Raw genomic sequence first — 18,796 nt, 5'->3', positions numbered from 1 at the left:
ACGGCCGACGGACGGCCAGGCCAGAGGATGCAGGGATGGGTCTGTCCCCACGGGGCACCAAGCCTCACGGCCACCGCGCCCACAGGAGCCCACCGCCAGCAGAGGACCGCATCCCAGAGCTGGAGAGACGCTGCCCCCGGGGCAGGGTGGGCTGGGCCATAGGCCAGACCCCAGGGCCAGGACCTCAGGCTGCCCAGAGGGCCCGCCAGGCGGCAGGGGCCGCGTCTTCCCAGAGGAGCCCCTTTCGCCGCCCGGCCATCCCTGCGCTGGGAGCTCGCGGCCACGCCCTGCTCAGGCACCGCTGGAGACCCTCCACCCAGCTGCAGGGTGGCGCCAGGAGAAACAAGCGGCCCAGAGCCAGGGGGCTCCAACGAGGCCGCCCCCGAGTGTCAGGTGAGCGCGACGCCGGCTGGGGAGGCACCAGGGGTCATGCTGGGCTAAGGAAAGGGGCCCCGGGGGGAGCCAGCACAGGGCGGAACCATGGGGGGTCTGGGCAGGAGCAGGACCCAGCAGCTCGCCACGGCCTGGGGGCTCCGCCTGGCTCGGGGCCACCGGGCACTGCCCCTGCCTGGCCCAGCCCAGCCCCGAGAGCGGAGCCCCAGCTGCCCCCATCCCGCAGGCCCCACCCCTCCCCCAGCTGACAATGGTCAAGGGCCTGTGTCACCATGCACATTGTGACCTCCCTCTGGGAACGACCCCCCTTCAGCAGCCCCTGCACCCAGTCCCCTTCCCAGCCAGAGCCTGGACCCTGTTGGTAAGGGAGGGGTGCAAGCAAGGGGTCTCCAAGGGCAGGGATGCCCACAACCCACTGGGGGCCTGGGGGCAGGGACGCCCACACCCACAGCCCAGAACTTCTCACTGTCCTCAAAGCCAGGGCCCGAGCAGCCCCCGCCCCCAGGCCCCTGGGCTGGAGGAATCGCCCCCTCCTCCTTGCCCACCCCTTGCTGGACTCCGCCCGCTCCAAGGCTGGCCTGTAGGGTGGGCAGCCCCCTCTGGCCTGGGCCGTGTGACAGGCCCCGGCCCTCCCTGGCCACCTCTAAGGCCAGGTCAAGTGTGGCCACGACCAGGGGGTGGTTGGGAGAAACAGTTCCAGTTGGACTGGAAGGGGGTCTTCGGCAAGGGCCCCCGCCTGAGACCCCGCCACCCACAGGCTGGGCGCAGGACAACTCCATGGGCAGCGCCCAGGAGGAGGCGCGCCTGTGTCAGCTCAACCAGCGGGACAAGAATGCAGGTGAGGGCCGGGGCCGGAGCGGGCGGAGGGAGGACGGGCCTCCGCCGACCAGGACCCCGACCCCTCCTGCCCGCAGACCTCACGGATGACGCCGGCCCCCGCCGGGCACCAGGCCTCCCTCCTGGAGGAGCAACTCCTGGCCGGGGAGAAGCAACCCCCCAGCTCGGGGCTGGGCCCCTTCTTCTACATTGGGGGCAACAACGGAGCCTCGATGTGAGTGAGGGTCTCAGGCCCGGCCTGGATGCAGCCGAGCCCGGCCCCGCTGATCCCGTGCAGCCCAGCCTTGAGGCCGGGCACTGCAGCTGCTCCTGCTGTGGAGGACCCTGGCCCCCCGGCCCCCCACCCCCCACTCCCTGGCCCCCCGAGCCCCCAGCTCCACTCCCTGGCCCCGCAGCCCCCTGCCATGCAGCCCGTTCTCTCTAGCCCCATGGACCCCCTGGCCCTGTCTCGCTGGCCCACGGCCCCCCAGCCCCACTCTCAGGCCCCCCACCCCCCAGCCCCCGCTCCCTGGCCCCACGGCCCCCTGTCATGCCTCCCCCACTCCCTAGCCCCACAGCCCCCCTGGGCCCCCTCTCGCTGGCTCATGGCCCCCCAGCCCCACTCCCTGGTCCCCTAGCCCCCCCGGCCCCCCACCCCCAGCCCACGGCCCCCGCCATGCCGCCTGCTCTCCCTGCAGCATCAGCTCCTACTGCAGGAGCAAAGGCTGGCAGCGCACGCAGGACAGCCGGCGGGAGGACTACAAGCTGAAATGGTGCGAGATCAAGAGCCGGGACAGCTACTGCAGCTTCCGGGAAGGTGGGCGGGGCCTGGGTGGGCTCGAACCCGCAGTGGGAAGTGGGGGCGGCCGCCGAGGCCCAGGCAGGGGGCACGTGCCCCTGCCGCAGCAGCGCTCCACATGCCGCCCGCTCTGCCGTGCCAGGCGAGCAGCTCCTCTTCCAGCTCCCCAACAACAAGCTCCTCACGACCAAGATCGGCCTGCTCAGCGCCCTCCGGGAGTCCACGCGGGTCGTGGGCAAGGCCGGCCGGTCGCCACCGTCCACCCAGGCCAGGTGAGCCCGGCCCCTGGCCCGAGTCAGCCCCAGCTCCCTCAGCCGCTCCAGCCCACCTCCACCTCCACACGCCCTTCTGTCTGCCCCACTCAGCTCACACCACCCACCCCCGCCCTTGGGTGCTGGTCCTGGCCACCCCCACCTCCACACCAGCACCCATCCAGCTGCTGCTCGAATCAACCTCACCTCCACCTCACCTCCATTCTCACCTCCACCCTCACCTCCACCTCACCTCCACCTCACCTCCACCCTCACCTGCACCTCACCTGCATCCCTACTTCCACCGTCACCTCCACCTCACCTCCATCCTCACCTCCACCTCACCTCCACCCTCACCTCCACCGTCACCTCCACCTCACCTCCATCCTCACCTCCACCTCACCTCCACCCTCACCTCCACCTCACCTCCACCTCACCTCCATTCTCACCTCCACCTCACCTCCACCTCACCTCCATCCTCACCTCCACTTCACCTCCACCTCACCTCCACCCTCACCTCCACCTCACCTCCATCCTCACCTCCACCTCACCTCCATCCTGCATCCTCACCTCCACCTCACCTCCATCCTCACCTCCACCTCACCTCCATTCTCACCTCCATCCTCACCTCCACCCTCACCTCCATCCTCACCTGCATCCTCACCTCCACCTCACCTCCACCCTCACCTCCACCTCACCTCCATCCTCACCTCCACCTCACCTCCATTCTCACCTCCACCTCACCTCCACCTCACCTCCATCCTGCATCCTCACCTCCACCTCACCTCCACCTCACCTCCATCCTCACCTCCACCTCACCTCCACCTCACCTCCACCTCACCTCCATCCTCACCTCCACCTCACCTCCATTCTCACCTCCACCTCACCTCCACCTCACCTCCATCCTGCATCCTCACCTCCACCTCACCTCCACCTCACCTCCACCTCACCTCCACCTCACCTTCATCCTCACCTCCACCTCACCTCCATTCTCACCTCCACCTCACCTCCACCTCACCTCCATCCTGCATCCTCACCTCCACCTCACCTCCACCCTCACCTCCACCCTCACCTCCATCTCACCTCCATCCTCACCTCCACCTCACCTCCATCCTCACCTGCATCCTCACTTCCACCTCACCTCCACCCTCACCTCCACCCTCACCTCCATCTCACCTCCATCCTCACCTCCACCTCACCTCCATCCTGCATCCTCACCTCCACCTCACCTGCATCCTCACCTCCACCCTCACCTCCACCTCACCTCCACCGTCACCTCCACCTCATCTCCATCCTGCATCCTCACCTCCACCTCACCTCCATCCTCACCTCCACCCTCACCTCCATCCTCACCTGCATCCTCACCTCCACCCTCACCTCCACCTCACCTCCATTCTCACCTCCATCCTCACCTCCACCTCACCTCCATCCTCACCTGCATCCTCACTTCCACCTCACCTCCACCCTCACCTCCACCCTCACCTCCATCTCACCTCCATCCTCACCTCCACCTCACCTCCATCCTGCATCCTCACCTCCACCTCACCTGCATCCTCACCTCCACCCTCACCTCCACCTCACCTCCACCTCACCTCCACCCTCACCTCCACCCTCACCTCCATCCTCACCTGCATCCTCACCTCCACCTCACCTCCATCCTGCATCCTCACCTCCACCTCACCTCCATCCTCACCTCCACCTCACCTCCATTCTCACCTCCATCCTCACCTCCACCCTCACCTCCACCTCACCTGCATCCTCACCTCCACCTCACCTCCATCCTCACCTCCACCTCACCTCCATCCTCACCTCCACCTCACCTGCATCCTCACCTCCACCTCACCTCCATTCTCACCTCCACCCTCACCTCCACCTCACCTCCATCCTGCATCCTCACCTCCACCTCACCTCCATCCTGCATCCTCACCTCCACCTCACCTCCATTCTCACCTCCACCCTCACCTGCATCCTCACCTCCACCTCACCTCCATCCTGCATCCTCACCTCCACCTCACCTCCATCCTGCATCCTCACCTCCACCTCACCTCCATTCTCACCTCCACCCTCACCTCCATCCTCACCTCCACCTCACCTCCACCTCACCTGCATCCTCACCTCCACCGTCACCTCCACCTCATCTCCATCCTGCATCCTCACCTCCACCTCACCTCCATTCTCACCTCCACCCTCACCTGCATCCTCACCTCCACCTCACCTCCATCCTGCATCCTCACCTCCATCCTCACCTCCACCTCACCTTCACCTCACCTGCATCCTCACCTCCACCTCACCTCCATCCTGCATCCTCACCTCCATCCTCACCTCCACCGTCACCTCCACCTCACCTGCATCCTCACCTCCACCTCACCTCCACCCTCACCTCCATCCTGCACCCTCACCTCCACCTCACCTCCACCCTCACCTGCATCCTCACCTCCACCCTCACCTCCACCTCACCTCCATCCTGCATCCTCACCTCCACCTCACCTCCACCTCACCTCCATCCTGCATCCTCACCTCCACCTCACCTCCATCCTCACCTCCATTCTCACCTCCACCTCACCCCCGCCTTACTTCCACCCCCAAGCACCTGCCCAGGCACCCGCATGTTTCCACTTGCTCATCCCGTCTACACTCCTGGGGAGCCTCACACGTCTACACCACAGCCACCACCAGGGCGCCCACCGGCTCACAGCCCCACCCTCACTGTCCGTTCACCCAGCATCCCTCCCCTGCGGCTCCAGCTGCACTGGACACATCCGTGTCTCCCCTCGCCCATCCCCCTCCATGTGCCACCAGCCCGTCCCCACACCAGTCTCCCCTCCAACGCGGGTCTCCTCTGCCCCCTGCACCCGTCTGTGCTCAGGATCTCCCACCACCGCCTGCCCATCCACTTCCTCCAAAGTCCCTTTATCACACCAGCCTACTTCACCGTGGCTCACCCACCCGCCCCTCTCAACCCCCCACCCATCCACTCGGCAAACATGACGGCAGCCCCTGCTTAGGGGCAGCTTTGGAAAGAACCGAGTGCTGCCCTCGAGGGCGTCCCCTGGACCAGCCCCGGGCAGCCCAGGCTACAGAGGTTGAGCCCTAGCCTTGCTGGCAATTGTCCACCTAAATTGGAGGGTGACCAGGAATTCAAGGGAGAAGCCCCAAAAGGGTGTCCCAAGCCAAGGGACCAGCAGGCGCTATTGGAGGAGGTCTGGGGCATTCTGACCATCCTGGACTCCTGGCCCCAGGCACCCAGCTGTGAGCTGACCACTCAGAAATGCCTGACTGCAGGCTGCTGGGAGCTGGGCAGGTGGCCTGTGCCGGTGAGACCAGGAGTATGTGTGTGTGGGGGGATGGGGGGAAGGAGTCTGCAGGGCCCAGAGGGAGGTGGGGCCAGGTGGGAGGCGGGGCCTGGAGGGAGGCGGGGCCAGCCGCCCTCAGCCACCTGGCTCGCTTCTCCAGGACCCTGAAGATGGAAGACTTTTTCCCAGAAACCTACCGTCTGGACATCAGGGACGAGCGGGAGGCCTTCTTCGCTCTGTTTGATGGTAAGGACCGCTGGAGGCCCCGGGGGGTCGGAGTGCAGCCAAGGTGGGCGTGGCCAGGGCTGGGGACACAGAGGGGAGGACAGGACAGGGTCCCGCGGGGGCAGAGTCAAGGCCGGACCTGGTCCGGGAGAAGCGAGGTCAGGGCTGGGCGAGGGGGAGCCAGGGTGGACAGCGCCAGGGCGGTGTGGTGTGGGGCATGTGTGGGCATTGGGCGGGCCAGAGTGTGGGCGTGGCCACGAGTGTGGACTGCAGTCTGGGGTGGTGGGGACAGGGCAGTGGGTGTGCTGCATGGGCGTGGGGGGTGGGGCTGCGGGCCAGGGGCCAGGGCGGCGGGCAGGCGGGGCCAGAAGCTCAGGGCGGCCCTCTCTGCAGAAACCCAGGCGTGGATCTGCAAGCCCACGGCCTCCAACCAGGGCAAGGGCATCTTCCTGCTGCGCAGCCAGGCGGACATCACCGCCCTGCAGGCAAAGACGCAGAGCGCTGGGGACGACCCCGTCTACCGCAAGGCGCCGCTCCGGGCGCCCCAGGCGCGGGTCGTGCAGAGGTGGCGGGCCTGGGTGCCAGGAAGGGCGTCTGGTCTGGGGGGCTGACCTCAGCCCTGCTGGTGCCCATGAGGGCTCTGGGAGGTCAGCGAGGCCGTGGGGCGGGCGCCCTGGGGGAGGCCCCCCTGTGCCCATTTGAGCCTCCGTGTCTGGCTTCGCCTCACTCAGCCCAGCCAGGCCAGTGCAGCCAGCAGCAGTGGTCAGGGACGCAGTGGTCAGGGATGCAGGGTCGCCCTGGACCTAATGCCTGCCAGCGTGGACCGCACTCTTGCCCCGGTTGCACTCTCCGCCTCTCCCTTCCCTTCCTGCAGGCCCCGTCCACCAGGCTCAGTCTGGCCTCCAGGCCCTGCACACAGAATGTCCTCTTCTCTCTCTCTCCAGAGCCACTTCCCTTTAGGTCCTACCTCTGCCTCCACCTCCTCCAGGAAGCCCTCCCTGCCCACCTTCCAGGCTCCTGGGGACACATGCTGAGACCTGAACCCAGACCACTCCTTCCCAATTCCTCCCTCTGGCCTGAACAGGCTTGGAAGTGCCCACCTCCCACTGGACACTGCGCTTGGCCAGAGGGAGTCCACGGGACCTGCCTGGGGCAGGTGGCAGGGGATGAGCAGCTGGCAGAGGCCCCGGTGGGGTGTGGCCCAGGGAGTGCAGCTCAGCCCCAGCAGCCCTGTGACCCCCCAGGTACATCCAGAACCCACTGCTGCTGGACGGGAAGAAGTTCGACGTGCGATCGTACCTGCTCATTGCCTGTGCCATGCCCTACATGGTCTTCTTTGGCCATGGCTACGCCCGCCTCACCCTTGGCGTCTACGACCCACATTCTAATGACCTCAGTGGCCACTTGACCAACCAGGTAATGACCCACAGGAGAGAGCTCCCTGTCTGCAGACAGGGGTGGGGTAGCCATGGAAGGAGATTCAAGGATGGTGTTCACTCCTTGGGAAGGCAGCGAACGGTCCAGCCTGTACATCAGGTCCAGGCCATAGGTGGTCCAGTCTCAGGGATGGTCCAGGCCTGGAGGTGGTCCAGGCCATTAGTGGTCCAGGAAGGAGATGGCCCAGGATGGAGGAGGCCCAGAATGAAGGTGGTCCAGGATGGAGGTGGTCCAGGATGGAGGAGGCCCAGGATGGAGGTGGTCCAGGATGGAGGTGGCCCAGGATGGAGGAGGCCCAGGATGGAAGTGGTACAGGATGGAGGTGGTCCAGTCTCAGGGATGGTACAGACCTGGAGGTGGCCCAGGTCCAGAGGTGGTCCAGGATGGAGATGGCCCAGGATGGAGGAGGCCCAGGATGGAGGTGGCCCAGGATGGAGGTGGCCCAGGATGGAGGTGGCCCAGGATGGAGTTGGTCCAGGACTGGAGGTGGACCAGGCCATAGGTGGTCCAGTCTCAGGGATGGTCCAGACCTGGAGGTGGCCCAGGATGGAGGTGGCCCAGGATGGAGTTTGTTCAGGCCTGGAGGTGGTCCAGGCCATAGGTGGTCCAGTCTCAGGGATGGTCCAGACCTGGAGGTGGCCCAGGATGGAGGTGGCCAAGGATGGAAGTGGCCCAGGATGGAGGTGGCCAAGGATGGAAGTGGCCCAGGATGGAGGTGGCCCACGATGGAGGTGGCCCAGGATGGAGGTGGCCCAGGATGGAGTTTGTTCAGGCCTGAAGGTGGTCCAGGCCATAGGTGGTCCAGTCTCAGGGATAGTTCAGACCTGGAGGTGGCCCAGGTCCAGAGGTGGTCCAGGATGGAGATGGCCCAGGATGGAGATGGCCCAGGATGGAGGAGGCCCAGGATGGAGGTGGCCCAGGATGGAGGAGGCCCAGGATGGAGGTGGCCCAGGATGGAGGTGGCCCAGGATGGAGGTGGCCCAGGATGGAGGTGGTCCAGGCCATAGGTGGTCCGGTCTCAGGGATGGTTCAGACCTGGAGGTGGCCCAGAATGGAGGTGGCCCAGGATGGAGGTGGCTCAGGATGGAGGTGGCCCAGGATGGAGTTGGTCCAGGCCTGGAGGTGGTCCAGGCCATAGGTGGTCCAGTCTCAGGGATGGTCCAGATCTGGAGGTGGCCCAGGATGGAGGTGGCTCAGGATGGAGGTGGCCCAGAATGGAGTTGGTCCAGGCCTGGAGGTGGTCCAGGCCATAGGTGGTCCAGTCTCAGGGATGGTCCCGACCTGGAGGTGGCCCAGGATGGAGGTGGTCCAGGCCATAGGTGGTCCAGTCTCAGGGATGGTTCATACCTGGAGGTGGCCCAGGTCCAGAGGTGGTCCAAGATGAAGATGGCCCTGGATGGAGGAGGCCCAGAATGGAGATGGCCCAGGATGGAGGAGGCCCAGAATGGAGGTGGCCCAGGATGGAGGTGTCCCAGAATGGAGGTGATCTGGGTTGTCTCAAGGCAGGCAAAGGGTGTGATGGGGTGCTGGTCCCCCTGGTGAGATGATTCAGCCCTGCAGCCTTTGCCATCTCCCAGCTCGTTCCCTCTAACTGCATGTTTGATGATGGGGCCTGTGTGTGCGAGTATAGACAATATGGAGTCTCAGTGGGGGAGGTACATTTTGGGGGGTATAAGGTCAGTGGAGGCCAAGGCACTTGAGACAGGCAGAGGCTGGGGAGCTGGGGGTGGCAAAAGGTCTCAGTGGAGAGACCTGGGAGGGTCAAGGTGGGGGCATTTCATGAATGTGGGAAGTTATCGTCCCCAGGTGATAATTTCTGGGGACAAACACCGAGCAGCTGGGGGGCTCTCGGTGCAGTGGTGGGTCTGGGGAAGGGGGCCAGCGGGAGCCCTGGGCGCTCTGGTGCTTGTCTGCAGCCCCTCCCACCCCCCAGTACATGCAGAAGAAGAGCCCCCTGTACATGCTGCTGAAGGAGGACACTGTGTGGAGCATGGAGCACCTCAACTGCTACGTCAACGACAAGTTCAGGAAGATCAAGGGCCTCCCCAAGGACTGGGTCTTCACCACCTTCACGGTGTGCCCCTGCGGCTGGCGGGGGGCGGGCTCCCCGAGGGTGTGTGCGTGTGCGTGGCCCCCATCTCACCAACTTACCCATTTTCTTAAAGCAGCAATGGAATCAGACAATGGGCATAAACTGTACTCTACAAAGTACGTTTAAAAATTGTGGTGATAGAGTATAAATGAGCCATTTCAACCATCTTTAGGCACACGGTTTGGTGACACTGATTAAATCTGCAGTGTTGTGCTGCCGTCAACACCATCGGTTTCCAAAACAAGCTCTTCACGTAAAGCAGTGATTCCCCACCTCCTCCCCCAGCTGCCGGTAACCTCCAACCTATTTTCTGTCTCTAAGAATTGACTTATTCTAGGTATTTCATAAACGTGGACTCAGACAATATTGTCCTTTTCTGTCCGGCTTGTTTCACTGAGCAAGATGTTTTCAAGGTGCATTCATGTAGCGTGGATCAGACCTTGATCGCACCTTACAGTCAAATAATCTTCCACTGTGTGGCCATTGCACATTTCGTTCATCTGTCAGTGGACTGCTGGGTTGCTTTTGGCTTTGTGAAGAATGCTGCAGGGACCAGGGGTGCACAGATATCTGTCCAAGTCCCTGCCTTCAATTCATGTGGGGATATACCTAGGACAGAATTGCCAAGAATTGTTTAACTTTCTGAGGAACCACCAAACTGCTTTCCACAGCTGCTGCACCATTTTCCATTCCCACCAGCAGCGCACGCGGTTTCCAATTTCTCCACATCCTCACCAACACTTGCTCTTTTCTGTTTTTTAAACAACAGCCAACCTAATGGATGGTATTCCTCCTCCTTTTTAAATTGAGATATAATTCACATAATATGGAATTCACCATTTTAAAGTGTACAATTTGGTGGTTTTGAGTGTATTCACAGGGATATGTGAGCATCATTACCATCTCATTCCAGAACATTTCCATTGCTCCAAAAATAATTTGTAGTCACGCCCACTCCCACCTTCCCTCAGTCTCTGGCAACCGTGAAGCTACTTTCTGTCCCAAGGATTTGCGTGTTTCTGGACATTGCATATGAACGTAACCATACAATGCATGGCCTTCCATGTCTGGCTTCTGTCACACGGCTTAAAGTTTTTAAGGTTCATCCACATTGGAGCATGTGTCAGTACTTCATTCCTTTTTATGACCAAATAATATTCCATTGTATGGCTGGACCACATTTGTGTATCCATTTGCTAGTTCATGGGCATTTGGGTTATTTCCACTTTTTGGCTCTTACGAACAATGCTGCTATGAATAGCCATGTACAAAGTTTTGTGTGAACATACGTTTTTAATTCTCTTGGGTATATACCTACAAGTGGAACTGCAGGGTAATATGGCAACTCAATGTGTAACCTTCTGAGCATCTGTTCAGTGGTTTTCCATGGTGGTTGCACCATTTTACATTCCCACTGGCAAGGTTTACATGTTCAATTTCTCTACATCCTTGCCAACACCTATTTTTTTTTTTAGTATAACCATCCTAGTGGGTATGAAATGTTATCTCTTTGCTGTTTTGATTTGTATTTCCTTAATGACTAATGATGTTGAGCAGCTTTTCATGTGTTTATTGGCCATTCAAAGCCTCTACCCATTTTTCGTTGAATTGTTAAAGCCCTACATATATTCTGGATACTAGAGCCTTATCAACTATATGATTTGCAAATATTTTCTCTCATTCTATAGGTTATTGTTTCACTTTCTTGGTACTGTCCTTTGACACCCAAAAGTCTTTTATTTTAATGAAGTCCAATTTATCTATTTTTGCTGTTGTGCTTTGGGTGTCATATCTGAGAAACCCTTGCCAAGTCCAAGGCTGCTATGTTATATTCTAAGCATTTGATAGTTTTAGCTCTCAAATTTAGGTTATCCATTTTGAGCTAATTTTTGTATATGGTGAGGGGTAGGGGTCCAACTCCATCCTTCTGCATGTGGACATCCAGTTGTTTCAGCTCTATTTGTTGAAAAGACCATTCTTCCGCTATGGAATGGTCTTGCCACCCTTGTCAAAAATCAGTTAACCATAGATGCATGGGTTTATTTTTAGACTCAATGTTATTCCATTGATCGATATGTCTATCCTTAGGCCACTACCAAGCTGTCTTAATTACTGTAGTTTTGCAGTAAGTTTTGAAATCAGAAAGTGTGATTCCTCTAATATTGGTTTTCGCTATTGTTTTGGCTATTCTGGTTCCCCTGCTTTACCATAAGTCAATTTCTGCAACAAAAGGCAGTTGAAATCGAGATAGGGATTGCACTGATTCTGAGCCAGTGTGGGGTTGGCCATCTCAGCAATATTTTCTTCCAATATATGAATGCAGGATGTCTTTCCATTTATTTGGGTTAATTTCTTTCAACAATGTTTTATAGTTCTTATCTACAAGTCTTGAACTGTATTGGTCTCATCTATTCCTAAATATTTTAATCTTTTCAATGAAAAATTGTCTAAATTTCATTTCTGGATAAAATTTAGATGTGATCTTGTTTCCTGAAAACATGATGAACTAGTGTATTCACTTGAGTAGTTTTTTGTGGGTTCTTCACAATTTTCTACATATAAGATCATGTCATCTGTAAATAAGGATAGTTTTACTTATTCCATTCTAATCTGGAGTCCCTTCCTTCCTTCCTTACTTCTTCCCTCTCTCTCTTTCTCTCCCCCCACCCCCCCCCTCCTCTCTCTGCTCTCTTCCCCCTCCCTCCTTCCCTTGCTTTTCTTCTTTATTTGCCTAATTGCCCTGGCTATAACCTCCAGTACAATGATGAATAGAAATGGTGAAAGTGGGTATCTTTTTGTTCGTGATCTTGGGGGGAAATATTTCAGTCTTTCACCATTAAGTATGATGTTAGCTGTGGGTTTTTGTGGATGCCCTTTTCAGGTTGAGGAAGTTCCTTTCTAGTCATAGTGTTTTGAGTGTGTTTCTCATGAAAGTGTGTTGGATTTTGTCAAATGGTTTTTCTGCATCTATTGAGAGGATCATGTTTATTTTCCCTTTTCTATTAATATGGTTGATTATAGTACGTTGATTGATTTTAGTACGTTGAACCAGCCTTGCATTCTGGGATAAGTCTCACTCATTCATGGTGTGTAATCCTTTGTATATGCCGCGGAATTTTATTTGTTAGTGTTTGTAGCAGTTTGATATTGTTATGAATTCAAAAAATAGATATTGGATTATGTTTGTAATCTGATTTGTACCTGGGCATGACTGAGTTATGATTAGGGTGGGACTCACAGATAAAAGTATTGGCAAATAACAGAGTTGAGGGTTTTTGATGGTGGAGTTTGATGCTGAAGCCTTAAGCTGGAGCCCCAGGAAGTAAGCACACAGAGGAAAGAGAAGCAAGCCCCAGCAAGGAAGGAACCCTGAACCAAGAGAGAAGCAAGACCCTGGAAGGGAGGAACACAGGAAGCCTGAAACCTGGCAGACGTCGGCAGACATCTTACTCCAACACGTGAAAATAGAATTTGGTAAGGGAAGTAACTTATGCTTTATGGCCTGGTATCTGTAAGCTCCTACCCCAAATAAATACCCTTTAAAAAACCAACCAATTTCTGGTATTTTGCATCAGCTCCCATTTGTCTAACTAATACAGTGTTTTATGGGGAATTTTTGCCCCTGTATTCCTAAGAGTTATTGATCTGTCATTTTCTTGTGTGCCTTTATGTGGTTTTAATATCAGGTAATGCTGTCTTCATAGAATGAATTAGGACATGCTCGCTCGTCTTCTACATTCCGGAAGAGTTTGTGAAGGGCTGATGCTAATTCTTTAAATGTTTGTGAAATTCACCAGTGAAGTGATCTGGTCCTGGGCTTTTCTTTGTGGAAAGTTTTGGGGTTTGTTTATTTATTTAGTACTAACTCAAATGCTGGGGTGTTTTTAGCTGGATGTACCCCCAGGAAAACATATTCTTAAATTGAACCCATTCCTGTGGGTGTGAACTATTGTAAGTGGGCTCTTGTGATGAGGCTACTGCAAGTAAAGTGTGGCCCCCCCCCATTCAGGAGGGACCTTAATCCTCTTACTGGGAAGCGGACTTGGCCCAATGCATAGGGCATCCGCCTACCGCGGTTCAAACCCCGGGCCTCCTTGACCCATGCGGAGCTGGCCCACGCACAGTGCTGATGCGTGCAAGGAGTGCCCTGCCACACAGGGGTGTCCCCCGCACAGGGGAGCCCCACACGCAAGGAGTGCACCCCATAAGGAGAACTGCCCAGTGCAAAAGTGCAGCCTGCCCAGGAGTGGCGCCACACACATGGAGAGCTGACACAGCAAGATGACGCAACAAAAAGAAACAGATTCCTGGTGCCACTGATAAGGATAGAAGCGGTCACAGAAGAACACACAGTGAATGGACACAGAGCAGACCACTTGGGGTGGGGGGGGAGGGGAGAGAAATAAATAGAAAATCTTTTTTAAAAAATCCTCTCACTGGAGTCCTTCATAAATGAATAGAGAAAAAATCACGGAAGAAGCTGAAATCAACAAAGCCTGGAAAAGAAGGGAGAGGCCAAGATGCTCCCACGTGCCTTGTGACGGGGCAGAGGAGCCAGGATTGTCCGCAGCCAGACTTCTGGAAGAAAGCATTGCCTTGATGATGCCTTATTTGGATACCTTCACAGCCTCAAACTGTAAGCTAATAAATTCCCATTGTTTAAACCAACACATTTTCTGGTATCTGCTTTAAGCGGCCTAAGAAATTAAAAGATTTTGGTACCAGGAGAGTGGAGTGCTGCTACTGCAAATGCACCCCAGTGCCTGGAGATACTGGAGCCTTCACCCCATTGTTTGGGGAAGCATGGCTGCTGCTCAAGTCCTTGCAAAGTGTGGGGCTGCCACTCCTTTAGGACGTCAGTGATGCCGGAGGACAGGGCGTCGTCCCACAGGTGGCTCTCAGACCTTGAAATGACCTGTTTTCCTCCCATTTTCTCCCTGTGGGGATGGGAACATTTATCCAATTCCTTTATCCATTTTTCCTTTCTTTGTATTGGAAGCAGATATTTGTTCTCTAGATTTTATAGGACTAAAGACAGAGGGGAATTGTGCCCCAGGACAGATCACACCTATAACTGATTTTGCTGAGACCTCATAGGTAGCATTACTGAAATGACTTAAGACTTTTGGGATATTACCATGGAATGACTGTATTTTGCGTATGAAAGAACATGTATTTTTGGGGTCTGGAGGGTGGAGTGTGATGGTTTGAAGTCATGTGGATCCCAGAAAAGTATGTTCCTAACATTAATCCAGGGAAGCAGATGTGGCTCAAGCGAATGAACTCCCATCACCACATAGGAGGTCCAGGACTCAGTACCTGGGGCCTCCTGGTGAAGGTGTGCTGACCCACACGGCAAGCTGGCCCACACATGAGTGCCGCCACACATGGGAGCACTGGCCCTTGTGGAGAGCTGGCACAGCAAGATGACACAACAAGAAGAGACAGAGGGGAGACAATAAGAGACACAGCAGACCAGGGAGCTGAGGTGGTGTGAGAAAAATGCACCTCTCTCCCACTCCAGAAGGTCCCAGAGTTGGTTCCCAGAGCTGCCTAATGAGAAGACAAGCAGACACAGACGAGCACAGCTCACGGACACAGAGGGCAGACAACAGGGGGTGGGGGAACTAAATACATAAATCTTTAAAAAAAAATTAATCCATTGCGGTGGGTGTGGACCCATTGTGAGTAGGATCTTTTCAAGAGTAGGATCTTAAAGTAAGATGTGACCCACTGCATTCGTGGGGGAGGGGGGAGTCTTAATGCTCTTACTGGTGTCCTTTATGAGAAAATGAAATTCAGAGGAAGAAAAAATAAAGCCATGAAAGCAAGAAGCTGAAAGCAGCAAAACCAGAAGAGGGAAAGACCAACAGACACTTCCTGTGCCTTGCCACGTGACAGAGGTCTTCAGGAAGAAAACATCTGATGATGCCCTGATTTGGACCTTTTTCTCAGCCTCAGAACTATAAGCTTGAAAGTCAGTAAATTCCCATTGTTTTTAAAGCCAACCTATTTCATTGTATCTGCATCGTGGCAGCCTAGCAGGCCAGAGCCCTGGTAGTCTGTTTCTTCTTGTGGACTTGAGTTGCTCTCTAGGGTCTTTCCTTTCAGCCTGAAGGACTCTCTTTACTATTTCTTTAGGGCAAGTCTGCTAATGATGGCCTCTGTTGTTACTTATCTGGGAAGGTCTTAATTTCTTCATTTTTTCCCATTTCTTTTATTTATTATCATTTTTTAAAAAGATACATAGATCACACAAAACTCCTTCATGTTGAAGGATAGTCTTGCCTGATCTAGAATTCTTGCTTTACAGGCTATTTTTTCTCTTCAGCACCTTGAACATGTTATACCACTGCCTTCTGGCCTCCACTGGTTTCTGATGAGAAATCATCTGGTGACATTACTGAAGATATTCTGTTTTTAATGAATCGCTTCTCTTTTGCTGATTTCAGCATTCTTGCTTACGACGCGGTGCTTATGCTTATAATCTAAGTTGCATGTCAGAGTCTATCCTACTTAGCATTCATAAGCTTTGTTTTTCCTCAGATTGGGGAAGGTTTCTGTCCTTTTCTCTTCCCTCCTTCGGGGATTCTGCTTATGTGTAGCTACCCTCCATGGCATCCCACGGGTCTCATGAGGAAATGTTCATTTTTCTTCATTCTTTTTTCTTTCTGTTCCTCAGACTAGATAATTTCAGTGGACCTATCTTCAAACAACTCAAATCTGCTGTGAATCCCTGTCGTGAATTTTTCATTTCAGTTATACTTTTCAACTCCAGAATTTTTATTCTGTTTCTTTTTGTATTTTTATCTCTTCATTGATATCTTCTATTTGGTGAGACATTGTTCTCATGCTTTCCTATAGTTCCTTACACATGGTTTCCTTGTGCACTTGAACATACTTAAAATAGTTGATCTAAATTCTTTTTCTAATAAGTAAGTCCAGGACCTGGGTTTCCTCATAATTCTTATCAATTGGTTTTTTTCATGTGTATGGACCATACTTGTTGCTTTGCATGATTTTTTGTCAAAAATCTGGTATTTTAAGTAACATAACGTGGTGATGCTGGAAGCCGGCTTCCTCCTGAAGCAGCCCCTCCTGTGGCTTCTGGGTCTGGGACCCTGCGTGTCCTGTCAGCCCCTGGACCCTCATCGTCTCCTGACCCCAGCCTCCAGGCACTGGAGGCCCAGGCCCCAGCCCCGCGCTCGACTCTTTTACCTGGACCCATTGGTGGTGGCAGTCTCCTGACTTTAAACTACAGACATTCCGCATTTAAACGGCTGGCCTGTCTTTATCCCTCTGTCTATTAACACCCATTCACTAGCGCAGAAATGCCACAGCTCCAGCCCTTCCTTCCCCCTTCTCAGTTGCTGGATGTGATCCTTCCAACCTGAGACCAAGCACTAGTATTCGTTTATTTCACAGCTCACTACCCAGTCATCAGCCCATCAAAATACATCCAGCATCTGCCCCCTCACACCTGCCCAAGCCACCACCATCGCTCACCTATTAACGCCTGGGTCAGGTATGTCCCTCCCATGCTCAAACCCTCCCAAGCTCTGATCTCAGAGAACAGGGCTCCTTTGGGTGCTCCTGGGGTTCCCAGCACCTCTCTGTGGTCTCATCTCCTGCTCCCCTCACTCCCACCGCAGGCCTCGCTCTGCTCCGGGACCCCCTGAAGCGTTCCCACCTCACAGTGCCTGCTTTTCCCCACGTCACTCTCCCCTTTCAGGCTTTGCTCTCCATCCTCTCAATGAGGCCCAGTTTACCCATACCCCATTTTACACCACAACACTCCCTCCCCAATTCCCCAATCCCCTCGCCCTGCTTCCTTTTTTGCCTTAGCATTTATCACCTAGCATGCCTCCCCAAGTACATAAATTGCATATTTCATTTGTTGCCTGACTCTCCTACCATAAATGAGCTGCTCAAGAGCAGAAGTTCCTTGCACGTTCCATTCACTCTTGTATCCCAGGACCTGGCAGGTTGTAGGTGCTCCTACAAGTGTGTTGAATGAATGCACCCGGCCTGTGACTCAGAGTGAGTGAGGAAGTGTGGGCAGGTGTCCTGTGCAGGTGAGGGGTGTGGGCGTGACTGTCCAGGCCTGGGAGGTTTAACTGGGGCCCAGAGGTGACAGCTGGGCAGTGGGCCTGACCGACAGTCCCCACCTGCCCTGCCCGCAGAGGCGAATGCAGCAGATCATGGCCCACTGCTTCCTGGCGGTCAAATCCAAGCTGGAGTGCAAGCTGGGCTACTTCGACCTCATCGGCTGCGACTTCCTGATCGATGAGAACTTCAAGGTGTGCTTGAGGCGTCCTCGGGCAAGTGGGGCTGGGTAGGTACGTGCAGGTGGGTCATCTGTCACACCTGACCATCCAGCCGGGCAGCCCCAAAGACAGACTCTCAGACCCTCCGAGCCCCAGCGCTGTGGCCGTGGGGGAAGGGAAGCCACAGACACGAGCGGCCAGCCCAGGGCCCCCTGGCTCGACCAGACCCTCAGCCTCCCACCTGGGGAGGGGGACTGACCAGCGCCGGGCCCCAGGTGTGGCTGCTGGAAATGAACTCCAACCCGGCGCTGCATACCAACTGCCAGGTGCTCAAGGAGGTGGTCCCGGGCGTGGTCATGGAGACGCTGGGTGAGCCCCCGCGGAGCCCCCCCAGCTCCCTTACCCAGCCACTGCCTGCCCAGCCTTGGCTGTGCCACCCCACCCTTCCCAAGAGCTTGGGTCCCACCCCGCTCTCCTCACCGGCCCCCAGAGCCTCGCCCCAGCCCTGCAAACGCTGAGCCTGGGAGCCTGGGCCCCGGCCCCCTGGCCCTCCCCTCGCTCCTCCCCCAACGGCCCCCTCCTCGCCCCAAAACCCCCGCCCCGCAGACCTGGCGCTGGAGACCTTCCAGAAGAGCTTGCGAAGCCAGAAGATGCTGCCGCTGCTGTCCCAGCGCCGCTTCGTGCTCCTGCACAACGGGGAGGCTGACGCGTGGCCGCGCCTGGGGGGCCCACGCGCCGCCTGCCGCGCCCTGCCGGGGCCCCGGGCCCCCGGGGAGGCCGCATCCTCGGCGCCGTCCCAGCCCCGGGCCACCGACAGGCCAGGCGCACGCAGGCCCGCGCCAGCCCGGGGCCCCGGGGGCGCGTCGGGGAGTACCCCCTCGGCACAGCGGCGCCCCCGGCCGCGACCCAAAGGCGCCCGGAAGGCGGAGCCCGCGGCACCGCGCACCGGCCGCAAAGGGCCCTCGCTCGACCTCTGCGTCCCCGAGGCACTGGGACCGAGGCGGTGCTGGCGAGCGGCGGGGACCCTGTGCGGGAAGCCGGAGCGCGGCTGGCGGAGGAGGAGCGGGAGGACCTCGAGGACACGGGCCACCGGGGCTCTTAGGGCTGGGGCGCCGGGCAGCCACACCCTGACGGCCCAGCAGGCGGCCGCCACGCCCGCCGGGGACCTATAAAGGCTACTTTGTTACAAACACGCCCTCTGCAGCAGGTCAGCGGTCCTCAGA

General features: G+C 56.6%; 1 protein-coding gene across 2 annotated transcripts; it reads left to right on the top strand.

Annotated features, from left to right (window-relative positions):
* Nucleotides 1-727: 727 nt before the first annotated feature.
* On the top strand, nucleotides 728-18,765 carry TTLL10 (tubulin tyrosine ligase like 10). Of its 2 annotated transcripts, XM_058304693.1 has the most exons (12): nucleotides 728-754; nucleotides 1,151-1,231; nucleotides 1,308-1,444; nucleotides 1,908-2,026; nucleotides 2,151-2,280; nucleotides 5,713-5,798; nucleotides 6,171-6,342; nucleotides 7,022-7,193; nucleotides 9,148-9,288; nucleotides 17,490-17,606; nucleotides 17,849-17,942; nucleotides 18,180-18,765. In XM_058304693.1, exons 2-12 carry the CDS (start codon nucleotides 1,226-1,228, stop codon nucleotides 18,743-18,745), a joined length of 1,740 nt encoding a protein of 579 aa, XP_058160676.1. In that variant the 5' UTR covers nucleotides 728-754; nucleotides 1,151-1,225; the 3' UTR covers nucleotides 18,746-18,765. The 2 variants fall into 2 exon arrangements, with proteins under 2 accessions (XP_058160676.1, XP_058160677.1); XM_058304694.2 differs by lacking the exon at nucleotides 728-754 and having other exon boundaries at nucleotides 775-1,231; nucleotides 17,900-17,942.
* Nucleotides 18,766-18,796: the final 31 nt, after the last annotated feature.

Source organism: Dasypus novemcinctus, chromosome 9, assembly GCF_030445035.2.
Source record: "Dasypus novemcinctus isolate mDasNov1 chromosome 9, mDasNov1.1.hap2, whole genome shotgun sequence".
Lineage (NCBI taxonomy): Eukaryota > Metazoa > Chordata > Mammalia > Cingulata > Dasypodidae > Dasypus > Dasypus novemcinctus.
This window is presented reverse-complemented; position numbering and strand designations above follow the sequence as displayed.

What these genes read in the sequence shown, in the direction of transcription:
- TTLL10 (XM_058304693.1), top strand. An exon ending in CAGGCGCGGGTCGTGCAGAG is followed by an intron (nt 6,343 to 7,021) that starts GTGGCGGGCCTG and finishes GTGACCCCCCAG; the next exon opens with GTACATCCAGAACCCACTGC. An exon ending in GTGGCCACTTGACCAACCAG is followed by an intron (nt 7,194 to 9,147) that starts GTAATGACCCAC and finishes CCCACCCCCCAG; the next exon opens with TACATGCAGAAGAAGAGCCC.